We start from the raw sequence: 18,519 nt of genomic DNA on the forward strand, positions 1-18,519 counted from the left end.
ATCAGAGCCTTAGAGCTGGAGTTACAGGCTGCGGTAAATGATCAGACGTAGGTGCTTGGGATCAAACTCTAATGTCTTTTCTGGGAGGACCAGAGCTCCCCCTTCCTACTAGAAACTCACAACGGCTATTCAGACACACGGGGAAGGACATTGGACAAGTCCCCAGGTGGGCTGGGGCGGTGCCTCTGCGGTTAAACTGTTTGCCCAGCATGAATCCATGAGGAAGCCCAGAACTGAGTAAATGCCTGGTGGGTGTGGTGGTCTGCGGGATCTTAGAACAGGCTGTCGAGTGACACTAGTCATATCCATGAGCTCTTAGTTTGACTGAGACACTCTGCCTCAAAGAACCAGATGGAAAGGTGATCAAGAATGATTGTGGACACGAGCCTATGCCTCCACATGCATGCACACACCTGAACTTGCACCCCAACCACATGCACACATGAGGGGGTGGTGGGAGGAAGGAAAAATGAACAGAAAAGGTGCATGTCCTTTGGAGTTTATGTTCTGAAAGAATCAGGTAGGAAAATAATAAAATGGGACTCATGATAAGGAGTATAAACAATATGTATGTGAGGAAGGGTGTGTGGCTCAGTTTATAGACTGCTGCACCAGCATGAACCAAGCTCTGGGTTCAATTCTTAGCACCATATGCACCACACATGGTGGCGGTCCATGCCTGTAATCTCGGTACTAAAGATGTTGAGGCCGACGGATTGCGAGTTCAGTGTCATGTTTGGTTACATATGGTTATGTAGTGAGTTCCAGGCCAGCCTGGGTTAAAGGACGTGCCCTGCAAGCATGAGGACCTGAGTTCGAATCCTTTGCATGTACATTAAACTTAACCATGGCTGCTATGCCTGTAACCCCAGCATCAGGTCATGGGACAGGCAGATCCGTCCTGAGAGACCATAGACCATCCAGTAAAGCCCAAAAGACACATTTCTAAGTCAGTCAGAGACCCTCGCTGAAGATAAGAACACAGAGCTGGGTTCAGTGGCACATGCCTTTAATATCTCATACTCAGAAAACAGAGGCAGGGGGATCTCTGAGTCTGAGGCTAGTCTACTCTTCACAGTGGGTTCCTGGATAGCTAAGGCTACACAGAGATACCCTGTCAAAAGAAAGAAAGAAAGAAAAAGAGAGAGAGAGAGAGAGAGAGAGAGGGAGAGGGAGAGGGAGAGGGAGAGGGAGAGGGAGAGGGAGAGGGAGAGGGAGAGGGAGAGGGAGGGAGGGAGAGAGAGAAAGATTACAGTGAAAACCAGTCTACATCTTACTCTGGCCTCTGCATGTGTGAACCCACACTCACATAAGTAAAACACACACACACATATACACATACATACACACATTGTACACATGTATATACACATGTACACAAACACACATGCATACACATACAAACACACACATACATGCATACACATATGCATACAAGTACACATACATACACACAAACACACACATATGCACACACATACACAGATATGTGATAGTAGGACTTTAGAAATGGTTGCCAGTGTATGGTGACTCCCTTTGCTCACGTGTTACTTGCCATCCTGCCGTCTTCACTGGTTGATTGGTTGGTTGGTTTCTTTACATTTATTTATGTAGTGTGTTCTGTGTGCATGCAGAGGTCAGAGAACAGCCCGTAAATCTGTTTTTCCCATCTACCATGTAGGTCCTGGGAACCAAACTCAGGCTATCAGTCTTGGTGGCAAGCACTTTTACCCACTTAGTCATCTGCAGACCTCATTTTCCTTCTTTTTTGGGGGGGTGGGGTGGGGTGAGGGGTCTTCACCATGTAGCCCAGTTTTGCCTTAACCTCACTGTTGCCCAGGCTGGTCTCAAACTCAAATCAACCCTCCTACCTCCCAATTGCAAGGATTACTGGAGTAAACAGGATTACAGGATAACTGTCCCGCCAGAAGAGGCAATTTTGAAGAGGGCCTAGGGGTCAGGAAGAGACCCCTGCAGGGAGGAATAATGAAGTGTAGAAGTCCTGTGGTGAAGCTGAGATCTGCATTTCCAAGCAATCAAATGCATTGAATTCAGGGCAGCTGAAAGCCACCGGCAAGGCAACTCGGGGAGTGTTAGTGGGTCACAGATCTGAGCACCAGCTAGGTTCTGAAAGACCTTGTAGGCCAGAGTGAGCGTCTTCTGACACATTGGAAATGTACCGGACGAATGCAGGAAACCTCGTGACAACTGTGGATGACTTGCAGGTGAGGCTGTCCTGCCACGGTGTCTGGGCGTTCATGGTGGATTTAGCCTCACAGGACCTGCTATACTGGACAACTGATGAATGTTAAAGCAGACGCAGGACTGGGGATGTTGCTTGGTTGGTAGAGTGTCTGTCTAGACTGACTCTAGATTCAGTTCTCAGTAGTACGTAAAGCAGGTACAATATCATAAGCTGTAGTCCCAGTGCCCTGGGAGACCAAGGATGGGAAGATGCCGGAAGATCAGAACAGGAAAGTCCCTGTCCGCTGCTACACAGAAGTACAAGGTCATTCCAGAGTAGGTTTGGGGAATGTTTTTGTTTTGAAATCAAATGTACAGACTGTGCATCGGAACTGGTGCGAATACAGGGTGTGTGTATGTCTACTGTGACCTGCAAAAGGAAAATCTAGGTAAGCCTCACTGTGCTGGCACACAAGGCTTTCATTCCAGTACTGAGGGAGCTCAGTTGGATGGATAGCTTGAGTTCAAGGCCAGCCTGTCTCAGGACAGCCATGCCACCCTGGCCTCCTCCCCCAGCTCCCAAAAGTCACTGGGTTCTATTGATTACCTTCCGGTCAATATCCTTCTTTCTCACAGCTGGAAGATACTTCTAGCCCAGGCTAGACCTAACCTGCTGCTGCCTGGACCACTGCAGATGCAGTCCAGTTTCAGTCTTGTGATGTCAACTCGATGGACTCTTATGGTCACCTTGGGAGACAAACTTCTGGGTATACGAACAAGGGAGTTTCTAGATTGTGTAAACTGGGGCAGGAAGTGTCACCCCAAATAAGGGCGGCATTATCTCATGGTGTTAGATCCTGAATAAAAAAGAGAAGCAATTTGAGCACAGCATCCATGCCTCCTTGCTTCTGATTACTGATGCAATGTGATTAGCTGCCTCGCGTTCTTGCCACCAGGTTAGGTGCACCCTGGAACCCTGAGCCAAAGTAAATCCTTCTGTCCTGAGGCTGCTTTTCATTAGATCCTGTGTCTCAGCAATGAAAACAAACAAACAAAAACTAATCAAGTCTCTTGCCCTCCAGTTTATTCTGCAAACTCTTGAGAGATGTTTGACAGGGGAACCCCAGCTACTCCCTTCCTTAATGCTCCGACCACCAGCACCACTGTGCCCAGCTTTTGAGTGCTGATGTTATCAATGATCAACTCTGAAGTGACTCCGGTCTTCACCACGAACACGGCGCTTAGACCACATCATTCTACTCTTATGCTCTAAGGTATTGATATTATGCATGGAGTTCTGTTCAGTTTGATTTTGAGATAGCGTCTTGTGCAGCCCAGGCTGGTCTTGAACTCACTATGTAGCCAAGGATGATTTTGAACATCTGAATCTCCTACCCTGACCACCTCCTGACTACTGGGATGACACAAATTTGATGGCTTTGAGACAAGGTCTCACTACGTAGACCTGGGTGTCTGGAACTCTTTATGTAGTCTAGTCTGGCCTCAAACTCATAGAGATCTACCTGTCTTTGCCTCCTGTGTACTGCAATTAAGGTTATATGCCACCGTGCTCAGTGGTTTTAATGTTCATTCAAAACAGGATCTTGCTTTGTAGTCTTGGCAGACTGGTCTCAAATTCTCAGTCTTCCTGCCTTGGCCTCCAGAGGGCTGAGCTTACAAGACATGTATGTGCCTGGTAGTTTTAGGAGCTGTGATTTTAGTGGGGTGTCACAGTGCTGCGGTGAAAGTGCCTGGTCTGGAATCCTGGACTCACTGCTGAACAACTTCACTTCTGCTTCTGCTTCCACAGGGGCAAAAGTACCTGTTGTGCAGGCCAGATTTCGATCCCTGAAACCCCCATAGGTGGAAGGAAAGAACTGACTTCCCAAGGATTTCTTCTGGCCTCCACAACTCTGTCTTTGCACTCCTGACCACACAGACATCATGCATACACAGACATGCACATAGTAATAATGATGATAATGGTAATAAGAAAAACTTTAAATGGAGATGATAATAGTCAAGGAAATGAAATAATGCAATTCACATAGGGCAGACCTGCCCAATCCCAAACAAGTCCATGATGACACTACCGATACCAATACATTTATATATTCATCCATTTATTTCTGCTTTGTTCTGCTTCTATTTTTTCTAGCATTTTCTAAAGGTTTATTTATTTATTATTATATGTGAGTACACTGTAGCTGTCTTCAGATGCACCATAAGAGGGCTTCAGATCTCATCATGGGTGGTTGTGAGCCATCAAGTGGTTGCTGGGAATTGAATTCAGGACCTTCAGAAGAGCAGTCAGCGCTCTTGCCGCTGAGCCATCTCTCCAGCCCCTGCTTCTATTTTTTTGAGACGGGGATTCTTGTAGCGCAAGCTGGCCTTGAACTCACCATATAGACATAAATGGCCTTGAATTTGTGATCTTCCTGTCTCCATCTCCCAAGGGCTGGGATTATAGGTGTGCTTTGTTCATGTGAAGCTGAGGACAGAATCCAGGCCAGGGCTTTTGTAAACTAGACAGCCTAACAGCCCTTGCTGATTTGCGCTTTACTATGGCTGAACACTTACTGTTACAGCCCAAAAACATTATGCCCATGACCAAGATCAGGGTTTGGAGAGCTGCAACTATTCTTCTGTCGGGTTTTGTTTGGTTTGCAAGCTAAGGATGGGATTCACATTTTTAATTTCTTGGTAGAAAAAGAGAACAACAAAAAGAAATATTTCGGGCTGGTGAGATGGCTAGGTGGGTAAGAGCACCCGACTGCTCTTCCGAAGGTCCAGAGTTCAAATCCCAGCAACCACATGGTGGCTCACAACCATCTGTACATCTGTAATGAGATCTGATGCCCTCTTCTCGTGTGTCTGAAGACAGCTATAGTGTACTTGTATATAATAAATGAATAAATAAATAAATATTTTAGTAAGAAAGAAAGAAAGAAAGAAAGAAAGAAAGAAAGAAAGAAAGAAAGAAAGAAAGAAAGAAAAAGAAGTATTTCAAGACACGTTATGGTTTGAATGTGAAATGTAGCCCCACAGGCACATATGTGGAATTTTGTTCCCCAGCTGGAAGTGTGATTTTGGAAGCCTTTGAAAACTCTAGGAGGTAAGACTTAGCCTAAAAGTCGATCAAGTAGGTCACCTGAGGATGTGCCCTTGATTATAGGTTTCGTCCTGGCTTGGTCCTCACTCACACTTGTGGTTTATGACGGTGGTGATGGGAGTGGGGATCGAGGTGGGCGTGGGCGTGGGGCAGATGTGCATGGAGGGGATGGAGAGAACTCAGTTATGAGTGTGTCCTCTTTTTTTTTTTTTTTTTTTTTTTAATTTTTTTTTTTTTTAAGATTTATTTATTATATGTAAGTACACTGCAGCTGTCTTCAGACACTCCAGAAGAGGGCGCCAGATCTCGTTACAGATGGTTGTGAGCCACCATGTGGTTGCTGGGATTTGAACTCTGGACCTTCGGAAGAGCAGTCGGGTGCTCTTACCCACTGAGCCATCTCACCAGCCCTGAGTGTGTCCTCTTGCAGCGGACCCAGATTCAGTTCCCAGCACCTATATCAGGCAGCTCACAAGCACCTGTAACTCCAGCTCCAGGGGATCCGACACCCTCCTCTGCCCTCCTGTGCACACACCCTACACAGACACACGGAATTAAAAATAAAATAAAACACTTTTTGAAGAACAAAGAGGAGGCCTAGATGGCTCAGCGGTTAAGAGCACTGACTGTTCTTCCAGAGGTCATGAGCTCAATTCCCAGCAACCACATGGTGGCTCACAACCATCTGTAATGGGATCTGATGCCCTCTTCTGGTGTGTCTGAAGCCAACTACAGTGTACTCACATACATTAAATAACTAAATAAATAAATCTTCAAATAAAATTAAGTTAAATTTTTTTAAAAAAAGCGACAAAGAGAGAACGGGGTGAGGTGGGAGGCCTGGAGTCTTCCCCAGTCATCTCTGCCTAATTCCCTGAGGCAGATTCTCTGACTGAACTTGAAGCTCATTATTCAGCTAAGTCTATACGCTTGAAGGACCACTGTCTCTACCTACTCAGTGCTTGGGATATAGGCATGCATTGCCATCGCCACTGTTTGTTCTCTTGTTTGTTTGTTTGTTTGTTTGCTTGCTTGCTTGCTTGCTTTTAGTGTGGTGCTAGGGATCTGAACTCAGATCCTCCATCTAGCAAGGCAGCCACTCTTTTTTTTTTTTTTTTTTTTAAGATTTATTTATTTATTACATGTAAGTACACTGTAGCTTTCTTTAGACACCCCAGAAGAGGGTATCAGATCTCATTATAGATGGTTGTGAGCCACCATGTGGTTGCTGGGATTTGAACTCACGACCTTTGGGAGAACAGTCAGTGTTCTTAACTGCTGAGCCATCTCTCCAGCCCTCAGCCACTCTTTACCAACTGAGCCATCTCCCTGCCCCAAACACAGACTTTTGCCGCCATGATGAGCCACCTCGACATGGGCCTACAGCAATGGAGCCAGCCAATACACAGAATGAAATCTCTGAGACCGTGAGCCAAAGTAATAAACTGCTCTTGGGCTGGCGAGATGGTTCAGTGGATAAGAGCACTGGCTGCTCTTCCAAAGGTCTTGAGTTCAAATCCCAGCAACCACACAGTGACTCACAACCATCTGTACAGTTACAATGCACTCACATACATAAAATAAATAGATAACTCTTTTTTTTTAAGGTATTAAAACTGTTCTCTCATCTCTCAGAAAGAGCTCATCCAGGCAGTAGGGGATCTCTCAAAGATTATAGCATGTAGCTCAGCTACTGAAACCCACAAGCTTGAAGGCACATAAGCAAATACCCTGGGATAGGGTGAATAGACTAAAATCCATTCACTTTAAGGTGAATTTAAAAAGGAGATTTAGTCTGGGCATGGCAATATATGTCTATAATCCCAGCACCAGGGAGGCTGAGGTAGGTGGATTGCCATGGCTTTCCAGCCTACATAGAAAGAGCTTGTCTAAGCTCATCGCTATGTATCTGTCCTGACTAGTTCTACCTAGGAAGGAAGTCGTTATTTTTACACATTTTAATTAAAATAAATGAAAATTAAATGTTTATTGTGTATGTTTGTAAAGAGATATGTGCATGTGAGTGCATGTACCCGTGGAGGCAGGTCCTACAGAGCTACTGTTAGGAAGGGTTGTGAGCCATCCCAATGTGGGTGTTAGGAACCAAACAAGGAAGGGAGTATTAATGACGAATTATCTAGATCAGGTTGCCCTAACCAATCGTCTGGGGGTTGGAGGGGTTGTCTCAAAAAAAAAATTTTTTTTTTTTGGTTTTTCGAGACAGGGTTTCTCTGTATAGCCCTGGCTGTTCTGGAACTCACTCTGTAGACCAAGCTGGCCTCGAACTCAGAAATCCACCTGCCTCTGCCTCCCGAGTACTGGGATTAAAGGTGTGCTCCACCACCGCCTGGCAGTTGTCTCAAATATTAATTGAGGTGGGAAGACCCATCGTGAATGTAGGCATTTCCTAGGATAGGCCCTCAGCTATTTAAGAGTAAAAGACACTAGCTAAGAAAGCAAGCAGACAGCACGGGTACTTTCATTTCTCTCTCCTTTTGACAGCACATGTGACGAGACTGGCTGCTTGGGCCCCTGCCTTGCTTTTCCTGAAATGATCGACTGAAATTATAAGCCAAATAAACCCTTTACTCCTCTAAGTTACTGGTCTGAATGTTTTGTTTCAGAAATCAAACTAGAACACCACACACATCATACGACAACACATGCATACACACACACACACAGAGAGACGCACGCATGCACGCACTCAACATCAGTCTCTCCCATTTGGAGACGAGAAATCTGACTCTCAGCCCCAAAGGCATCATTAACCTGCAGTTTGAGCTTGGGCAGACAGCTACTGGTTCAATGCTTGCACAGTGGATTTTAGAATCAGAATACACTTGGTTCAAAGCCCAGCTCTGCCATTGACTGGTTGAATCAACCAGCTCCATCCCTGTGGTCTGCAAACAGAGGGACTTTATATACAACATACTGGGTAGATTGAATAAAAGTCCCCATGGGATGCACTCTTGCCCCACTTTCTCTCTCTAGGCTACTATTTTTCCATCTCAGAAATGATGAGCCCTTTCTGTTCTGACACTTTTGGATCGTGATATCCAACATGTCTTATTTTAGCTCGGTGTCTGGCTCGAATGTTGTGATTTGAGTCTGCACAGAGGCTGTACCCTGCTTTCCTTGAAAAAGGTCTTCTCAGGTTAGGGTGAAGGCTTGGGAAAGGTTTGGCCTCAAGAGAGCTGGGGGAGGAGCAGGGACATCCTTCTGCAACTGCTTCCACAGTGAACTATAAAGATGAACCCTATGGGAGAGCAGAGTGAAGGAGAAACACCATAGGCTGTGACAGATTATGTATCTATATATGAGGAGATGGTTTAGTGGATAAGCGTGCTTAGTGTTCAAGCATGAGTACCCAAGTTTGAATTTCCAGCATCCATTTACTAAGTAAGCCTTGGCTTACCCACATCTGTGACCCATGCACTGGGGAGTCAGGCCAGAGACAAGCAGATCCATAGACCTCGTTGGAGCCAGTCTAACTGAAATGGTACACTTCTCGGGCAGTAACACACCCTTTATCAAGGCAATAATGCAGCATATGACTGAAGGTCACAACATTCTGCTGTGGCTCTACATGTACATGCACAGATGCATGGACCCACATACCTCATATGCATAACACACACATGGGTACACACACATATACACTCTTAGATAGCAGTCAATTCTAAGGACCTGACTTGATTTAAGTTAAGTAAAGGTGAATCAATTTGGATTGAATTGGAGGATTAAGTCACAGTAAATCAGGATTAGTTAGACTGGATTGTTGAGATGAAGTATATTGGAATTACAGTAAACTGGCCTGGAATGAATTGGATTGGACAGGGCTGGAAGGATAAGACCCCCCCCCCAAAGAACTTCGCTGTGAGCTCCAGACACTGGCATCATCTGGAAGCTGTTCATGCTGGTGACTTGGCTGTGGGGATAAAGTGATCCCTCACTTTATCAGGTGAGCACTAACAACACCCCATAGACTTTTTAGAGGATGCAGTGTGAGATCACACATGCTAAAGATAAAGAGCCTTGCGCCTCAGAAGACAGAAGGAGCTGTAGATGAAATCTAAACTCTAGCTAATGGCATGTACTGTGAAGTGCTGAGAGTGAAGGGCACCTGAACTACATCTTGAAATGTTTAAAAAACAGCAGTAAGAGATAGATAGATGGATGGATAGGTAGATAGATAGATAGATAGATAGATAGATAGATAGATAGATAGATAGATGGATAGGTAGATAGATAGATAGATAGATAGATAGATAGATAGATAGATAGATAGATAGAAGCTTAGATAAAGAATTTAGCTATCACTGAGGTGGTACAGTACTTGCCTAGGTGCAGGAGACCCTGGCTTTGATGCCCAGCACCATGTAAGCTGGGTAAGGCACAGGCCTGTATTTCTAGTGCTCAGAAAGCGAAGGCAGGAAGCTCAGAAGTTCAAGGTCATCCTCAACTGCACAGTGAATTTAAAGGTAGCCTGCGCTATTTGAGACCCTTTTCCCAAGAATGGAAAAGAAAGAAAAAGGAAAGAGAAGGGAAGGGGAGAGGAGGGAAGGCAAAAGCAAATGGAAAGGAAGGGAGACATGGGGATGGGATGAAAGAAAAGGAAAGAAAAACAGAAACAGGTACAGATAGAAATGTAAAGCCGGTAACAGAGCGCCAGCTGACTGGAAGGGATGGACCTGTGACTGCTTATTATAGAAGTCTTGTTTGTGATAGAGCTGTCTCGTGTGAGGCTAGGCCGGGGCCTGCAAACACAGAAGTGGATGATCACAGTCAGCTAGTGGATGGATCACAGGGCCCCCAATGGAGGGGCTAGAGAAAGTACCCAAGGAGCTGAAGGGGTCTACAACCCTATAGGTGGAACAACAATATGAACTAACCAGTACCCCCAGAGCTCATGTCTCTAGCTGCATATGTAGCAGAATATGGCCTAGTCGGCCATCACTGGGAAGAGAGGCCCCTTGGACTTGCAAACTTTATATGCCCTAGTACAGGGGAACACCAGGGCCAAGAAGTGGGAGTGGGTGGGGAGCGGAGAGGGTATGGGGGACTTTTGGGATAGCATTTGAAATGTAAATGAAGAAAATACATAATTTTAAAAATTTTGGAAACAAAATCTTATTTGTTTGTTTGGGGGGAAAATTAAAATAATAAAATAGTGCACCCAAAATAAAGAGCTCTGTAAACTGTTAATTCCTAAAATAACTGTGCTGGTTAAAAATATGACTTCTGGAGGCGAAAAAGTGAGTTTGACTCCCAACTCTGCACCTCACTCTCTTGGCCCTGAGCTCATGACTTCATCCCTCTGAGCCATTGTTTCCATATCTGTAAAATGGGACTATTAATAGTCGTCACCTCATTGGCTTGTTTCAGAACAGAGCCCAGCACCTAATTAAGCCCATAGCTATGCTTTAGTCCTCTAAACAGCACAATGCACGGGCACGATGCCTCCTAGAGCACACATCAGATCAGCAGCTCAGTGGGATCAGAAGGTTCTTCCCTAGCTCCTCACCCCTGCCCCAGCCCACAGTTCCTTGGACTCACCTGATAAAATGAAAAAGATGCCAGAAACGAAAGCAAGAATGGTCCTCTGAGGTCGGATGTGGCCGATGTTGCTGATGACAAAGGCGGTGAACACCAGGAAGAGACTGACCATAGGGAAGGGCGTCGCCGTGCGCACGGTCTCTGCGGACGCAGACGTGGAAAAGCAGATGTGAGGGACAGGTCTCCAGTGAGACGCCTCTCAATTCCCTTCACTTTAGCTTCTCCCCTTCCCCAGGAACTCCACCCCTTGATCAGCTAGGTCCTCTGCTGACTGGACCCTCAACCAAGCCACACCCTTGATTTGACCACACCCCTCTTCTGGCTCTCAACTTGGCCACCACATTTCTATTTGACACCCCTCCCCCTTCTTCTTCTCCTCCTCCTCCTCCCTTCAACCCTCCGCTCTTTGTATGATACCCCTTTCCCTACCTAATCTACCCGCTTCCCCACAAACCCTCTTGCTGCATGTGCCCCGTCCCTGCTCCCCCTCACTCAGAATATTCTCCGTGTTTTCCGTCACCAAGTTGATCTCTGGCTCAAGAAAGTACTCGGAAGCCACACAGCGCCCCTTCTCCCGACCTGGTGGAAAGGAAGATAAGAAAGCAAGGATTGAGGAGAGGCGCCAGGACTGAAGAGAGGCTGTCCAGGGCAGAACAGGACCCAGGATGGAGATGGGAACTCTCACCCAAAATGTACAGTCTGCACTGCTCTTGGGGCTGGAGAGAAGGGGCTGAACCTGGAAATGCAGGACTGCTGTCTAAGGGGAGGCTGTGGCAGGAGGGCTGCAAATTCAAGGCCAGCCAGGTTACATAGTGAGATTAAGTCCAGCCTGGACAGTTTAATAAAGCCCTGTCTCAAAATAGGAAATAAAAAGAGGGCTAGGGGTGTAGCTCAGTGGTAGAGCGTGCTGAGCAAGATTTGGGTTCAAAACCAAGTACTAAAGAAAGAAAAAAAAAAAGAAGAAGAAGGGAGTGGAGGTTGTGGGGGCGAGGTAGGTCCTGGTGTGTTCTGGGCATTGGAGGGTGAAGGAGGGCAGGGATGGATGTTAACATTCTAAATGAGAAGGGAGCTATGAACGTGTTCCCAACGTTCAGGGAGCTAGGATCTCTTTTCTTGTTTTGTTTTTCTCTTTTTGCTTTTGTTTTGCTTTTTTCCAAGACAGGGTTTCTCTGTGTAGCCCTGGCTGTCTAGATCTCACTCTGTAGATCAGGCTGACCTGGAACTCACAGAAATCCACCTGCCTCTGCCTCCCCAGTACTGGGATTAAAGTCGTGCAGTGCTGTGGGCTAGAGCCAGGATTTCTAAAAGGAAAGTGTCAATGTTCAGCCAGCAGGCAGGGATCATCCTCAGGACACATGAAACACAACAGTTATGTTGGAGGAGCCAAGCTCTGAATCTAGATAGCTAACTGGCTTTGTTTCTTTTCTTTTCTTTTTTGAGACAGACTGGCTTTGAACTCCCTAAATAGCTAAGGATGACCTTGAGCCTCTTGCCTCCAATCTCCCAGATTCTGTGATTGCAGACATGTACCACATAGTTTATAAAGTTCTAGGATGTTTGCTAAAACACTCTGCCTACTGAGCTACATAAGCTCTAGTTCTAGAATTCTGATTTTTAAAAATTGTCTCTTTAAAAAATTATATTACTTAGCCGGGCGGTGGTGGCACACGCCTTTAATCCCAGCACTTGGGAGGCAGAGGCAGGTGGATTTCTGAGTTCGAAGCCAGCCTGGTCTACAGAGTGAGTTCCAGGACAGCCAGGAAAAAAAAAAGAAAGAAAGAAAAACAAAAAGCAAACAAAAACCCAATATACACACACACACATATATATATACACACACAATGTATATATATATAATTTTTAGGGAGTACAGGTATGAGCATGCAGGGTGCAAGTGTGGAAATGAGAGGACCACTTTCGGAAGTAGATTCTCTCCTGCTACCATGTGAGTCTGGGGCTGAAACTCAGGTCATCAGGCTTGCAGCTAAGCACCATATCTGCTGGAGCACCTCCCTGTCCCTAGGCTGCTGACTTCTTGAGACAAGGGAAGAAAGTTAGAGATATAGATTTTGAGTGTCTGAGCTTCAATATCTAGGGAATAAAGGGTTTTGTGCTGAAATTTAACTTCCAAAGGAGAAATCAAATCGAATCAACTACTGGGTTCTTGGAATCCAAGATACACGACTATAGAGAAGGACTTTGGGGTGAGTGAGGGCAGGCAAGGGGGGCACCTGCAGAGAAGCAGACTCTCCAGAGGCCAGCGTGCAGCGCCATCTTGACCTCGGTGGTCTGGTTCTGCGGCAAGACGGTCCCCTCCTCCATGTACAGCCAGTAGTCCGTGCTGACCGCGATGCCCACAAGGAGCAGGCCGCAGGCACCAAACACGCTGCTCAGCAGGGTCAGGGCGCGGCTGCTGCAGTGACTCATCCTGAGCGGCGGGGGGCGCCCTGTGGGGCCTGCAGAACCAGAATCTATAGTAGAGAGCGGCCAGAGTCCCCAGACCCGTGCAGGCATCTGGGACATCAGCTCTGGTCAGAGACACAAACTCCAAAACCAAACTCTCAAGTCTGATTCTGTGTAATGAACAGCCATCCCAGCCCTTAAGTCTGAAAAGAGACACTAATTGTTGACTCCAAATCCCCATACTGGGCTCTCCTAACCAATCTCTGTGCTCTTTCCTTATGGATGCAGATCCTCAACTTGAGACACGACTTCCAGCCACAGTCTTTAGTCAGACCCGGAGATGATTCTTGACTCAAGCCACGTCTTAGACCAGAAATCCCGAGTATCAGGATTCCGATTAGATTACAAATTCTCAACCCAAGACAAAGTCCCCGAGATCCAACTTCCTATGTTGCTTTGCAAGCCCAATTTTAGAAGCCAGACCTTAGGAGATTCCTAAAGCTTTGAAGTAAGCCAGTAACTCAGAAATGAGCTTAATCAGCAGCTTCAAATGTGAATCTGATAACGCAACCCCGACTCTGCCCTGATTTAAGTCCTCAGCTGTGAACACTAAACCCAAAGGATCTGTTACCGCAATTTAAGCAGAACTAGAGTACGAGGCTCAGACACGAAGTGACGGACGGACACCTTGATTGATCTGGAAATTCTATCACATGCTACCCAGCTTTAACTCCATGCTCTGACCTATTGAAATGTTTTCTTTAGAACTGTACCTGAATCACATCCAATAATTTCCAAAGTAGGTCACCACTCAAGGCTCCCTAACCCCATAACCTGGACTCCCACACTTGACTTCAGGCCTACTTAAGAATTTGAGCATAGCTGGTGGCACACGCCTTTAATCCCAGCACTTGGGAGGCAGAGGCAGGTGGATTTCTGAGTTGGAGGCCAGCCTGGTCTACAAAATGAGTTACAGGACAGCCAGGGCTATACAGAGAAACCCTTGTCTCGAAAAACCAAAAAAAAAAAAAGAATTTGAGCATAGTTGATACTTTTTCAATGCTTATCTTAACCTTAATGCTCAGTTGATTATTTTTTAAAATCGCCCCTTTGTGTGTGTGTGTGTATGTGTGCGTGTATGTGTGTGTGTGTGTGTGGTGTGTTTACATGAGTATGGGCACACATGTGTGGTGGTCAGAAGACAACCTTTGGTGTCAGTCTCCTTCTACCTTGCTTGAAATAGGGCCTCTTGTTTGCTCCTTCTCTTGCTAAGCTAGCTGGTATGCAAACTTGAACTAGAGATTCTCCTCTCTCTACCTCCCTCTCACCATAGAAATTCTTCTATTACAGATCCATGCTATCTATCATCTTCCATGGGTTCTAGGAATCACAGTTCAGAGCCTCACACTTCTGCGCCTTATGCTTTATACTCTAAGCCATCTCCCTAGCTTTGGATCAAATCAGTTGTACAATCTTAGGTCCAACCTAACCCTACCTTATCCAGGCAGGTCTGTGATCCTAGGGTCCTGGAATCTGTTCCAAGATACTAAGACCCAGAGATCTGAAGCTATGATTTGGATTCGAGACTCTCAAGAGCTTGAGCCGAGCCCCTCAAACCCAGCATTAACAACCAGAAAGCTCCAGTAAAGCCAATGTCCCTTGTCCAGTAAACAAGAAAACAGTACTCTGAACTGGCTTTCCAATCAAGAATTCCCCATCTCAGCTGGGCGTGGTGGCGCACGCCTTTAATCCCAGCCCTCGGGAGGCAGAGGCAGGCAGATTTCTGAGTTTGAGGCCAGCCTGGTCTACAAAGTGAGTTCCAGGACAGCCAGGGCTACACAGAAAAACCCTGTCTCGAAAAACCAAAAAAAAAAAAAAAAAAAAGAATTCCCCATCTCCATCCTCCAAATTCTGCCAGACTCTGGACTCTGATATCCCATGGTAGAACTTTTTCAGTCAGTAATATCTCAGTCCTTTCTGTATTCCCCAGGCAAGAAATACCCAGTTGGTTTATATCTGAGACCTCCCAAGTTCTAATTAGGAGCTTAAAAGTTCTAACAAGGGGGAGGTCCTGAAGGGTTCAATTTTTTTTGTATGTATGTATGCATTTATCATGTTTGTGTGTGTATGTGTGTGGTCTCCATGGCACTCATGTGGAGATTCTTTCGAGAATTGGTACTTTCTTCTGACTATGTGGGTCCCAGGGACCTGAGGTCATCAGGCTCAGATCAACCACCTTTGCCAACCAAGCCATCTCAACAGCTTCCAAATTCTTTATCTATAATTCTTACACTACCACACCCCTACAAGAAATCTCTCCTTGACACGAAATGCAATAATGTGCACCCAGGACTCACCTGAGTATCCCCAAACTACCCTCAACCAGAGTCCTCTATGACCAGAGATATACCCATCCCCTTAAAAAACAAAATCTGTGTAGGTGTGCGTGTCTGCCTGTGGGGTATGTTCAAGAGAATGTACCGAGTCTAGAGGTGATGGATACATTGGAAGAAGCCAGAGGTGATGGGGCCTCTGGAGCTAGTGTTAAGAGACAATTGTGAATCACCTGACAGGTGCTGTGAAACAAACTCTAGTCTTCTGGAAGAGCAGCAAGTGTTCTTAACTAAACTATCTCTCCAGCTCCCACCCACCATCTTTTTCATTACAAAGTTTGAGACACTTCCCCAAACATTTTCCCAACATGCAATTAAGACATGAGACTCTACTTTGCTCCATCAGAATTCTGTAAGCTTTTGGATTCTACTTCATCCCAATAAAGACCATAGAATCAGAGTCACCACTTACATCCTGGGACTCTTTGGTCCAGAACCCCTCACGTTCAGCCCCAGCCTCGTGGAGGACCCAAAGATCTAGATTTAACAGAGCTGTCTAGCTTTTCTTCCCATCCCCCTTCAAGTGGCTCTGGGGCTTGACCGCCAGCTGCCTGCTCTGCTTTCAGGACTCAGCTCATACAAGCATTATCTACCCAATCACCGGACTGTCTTGGTCTGGGGAGCTGACCTCAGCCTTCGGGTCTGCTCCTCCTACTAGACTAGCAGTTGGGGAGCTGGACCTTTCCAATTCCCCTCACTTCTTACATTAATCCCATTCCTTCTCACGTCCAGTTCATCTTCTTTCTACCTGACCCACACAGCTCTTTATTCTGCAGCCATTCCACCTCTGGGACACCCCCACCTCCACCATCACCAGGCCTGGAATCTCCTTCTGATTGATCCTTTACGCCAGCGTTTCCGCGATCTGGATATCTGAATGGCTTAAGTGCCATTCCTCAAAGCCCAAGTCCAAACTCCATCTCCCTTCGATATCCTTGGAGACCGTAACTCTCCGCTTTATTTAGGACCCTTTCCCAGACTCACGGCTTGCTCTTACCGGCCTGAGCCCTCCTCCTTCGTCGTGACCCGCTTCTTCAAAGACCCCGCCTAGAGCCTACCCAGTGGCGACGGTCTCTTAACTCTCAAACACCACGAGTTTGTTTTCTTACTCTCGGACCCTCGGACCCCAGGTCCTCCGGGATCCACCAGGCCCAAATGTTCCTCTATCCGCCAAAACCTTTCCAAATTCAACATTGAAATCCTCAGGATCCCATACCTGGAGCCCCTCTAACCTCCCCGAGCCCCAATTCCGGCTGAGAGTGGTCTAGCTCGGAGCCCCCTTGCCTCACCGGACCCTCCCCTCGCTCTTACCTCTCTCAGGGCTGGGCGGACGCTCCGGGCCGCGGGCCCCGCAGCCGCATGACCGGCCCCGCGGTTTTCCCCGGCCGCCGCTGCCGCCACCGGGGTCTCCGGTGCCCGCGCCCCCCGCCCCCGCCCCCGAGCCCGGCGTCCCGGCCCCCTCCGGGCCTCCCACCCCCCACCCCCCTCGCCCGCGGCCTCACTCAGCGGACGCAGCCGGGAGCAGGGACCAGCGGCCGCTCATTGGCTAATGCGGAGGAGGGGAGGGGCGGGAAGGGAGGGAGAAGGATGCAGCGAGGGAATGAGATGAGCCTTCAGGATGGGGGGAAGGCAGGGAGGCAGGCAGGCAGGGAGAGAGAATAGAAACAGAGGCAGAGAGCCCAAGAAGGAGAGAGGGAGAGAGAGAGAGAGAGAGAGAGAGAGAGAGAGAGAGAGAGAGAGAGAGAGAGAGAGAGAGAGAGAGAGAGAGAGAGAGATTTTCTGGAACTCACGCGTCCTGAGACTAGAAAAGACAGACAGAAAAGAGGAGACAGAGATGGAGTAGTTTCAGGTGTCCCCACCCCCACCACTCCAGCGGCTCAGAGATTTTGAGGCCCTGGGAGTGGAGAGGTCAGAGAGCCCCAAAATCCAGGCAAGGAGAGCTCAGAGGCCTTGGACCAAAGGAAACTGAAATCCAGGGATCTTAAGCTTATAGGAGATGGGATGGGGGAAATAGAAAAATAGAGAGAAATAGACGATTGAGAGAGAGAGAGAGAGAGAGAGAGAGAGAGAGAGAGAGAGTTTCTGAGGAGAGACAGCAGGGGCAAGCCAGGATGGGATATCCCCTGACGAGGACTGGGGCTGTAGCCAGGCAAGGGGCGGAGCCTGGGGGTCTGGGCAGCTGAAGAAGGCGGGAAGGGGCGTCCCGGGCCGGGTCCCTAGAGCAGCTGGCGGGCAGGCGCAGAGCAGAGCCGGGTCCTGCAGCCGCCGCGGAGCTGGGAGCGGTTCCAGCACCCCCCCCCCGCCGTGATGTCAGCGGGGCCACTCTTAAAGGGGCAGGCTGCCCGCCGAGGGTCGAAACTTGGACTGGGGCTTTCAGGAACGTGGTAAGAGTACAGGAGAGGTGATACCGGAGAAAGGGGTAACCTCAGCATCCAGTTGGAGTGAGACTCGAAGATCCAGAGGAGAGATGCCAGGCCTTCAAAGGAACCTGCTAAGCTTTTGAGGTTCTGTCCCCCTCTAAACACACTGATAGGCGCACCATTCTGCTGGCTTGCCCGATCCAGAGACTACATTCCCCATCAGCCCTGGCGGCCAGAGGACAGCACCTGGGGATGGGGGCAGGGTCTTCTGCGATGTCTGCTGGGAAACGTAGTCTATCTTGATTGGCCCCCTTCACTCCCTGCTCCCCTCCACACGTACTTGCAAAGTGGGTCAGGGGAGAAAGAGGCCGGGAGGACGTTTCTGCCTGTCTTCTGTCTTGCTAACTGGTTTCCAAGCTCCCAGGTTCTGGTTCTCTCACCTTCTGATGAGACATGGGGTCCTTCTGATCAAGTCTGTCTCCCCACAGGAGGCTAGCTTTTCATATTT

General features: G+C 47.5%; 1 protein-coding gene across 1 annotated transcript in view; it reads right to left on the minus strand.

Annotated features, from left to right (window-relative positions):
- Cacng7 (calcium voltage-gated channel auxiliary subunit gamma 7) overlaps window positions 1-17,078 on the minus strand; it is a 34,305-nt gene extending 17,227 nt beyond the window's left edge. The window contains exons 1-4 of the mRNA XM_021168377.3: window positions 16,963-17,078; window positions 13,087-13,311; window positions 11,348-11,434; window positions 10,856-10,996 (exon numbers count right to left, since the gene is read on the minus strand). Coding sequence (XP_021024036.1) covers window positions 10,856-10,996; window positions 11,348-11,434; window positions 13,087-13,282 — 424 coding nt within the window. The 5' untranslated portion in view covers window positions 13,283-13,311; window positions 16,963-17,078. The remainder of the gene's footprint in view (window positions 1-10,855; window positions 10,997-11,347; window positions 11,435-13,086; window positions 13,312-16,962) is intronic.
- Between the last annotated feature and the right edge of the window lie 1,441 nt (window positions 17,079-18,519).

Source organism: Mus caroli, unplaced genomic scaffold (genome assembly GCF_978045245.1).
Source record: "Mus caroli unplaced genomic scaffold, Mus_caroli_1 scaffold_8, whole genome shotgun sequence".
Lineage (NCBI taxonomy): Eukaryota > Metazoa > Chordata > Mammalia > Rodentia > Muridae > Mus > Mus caroli.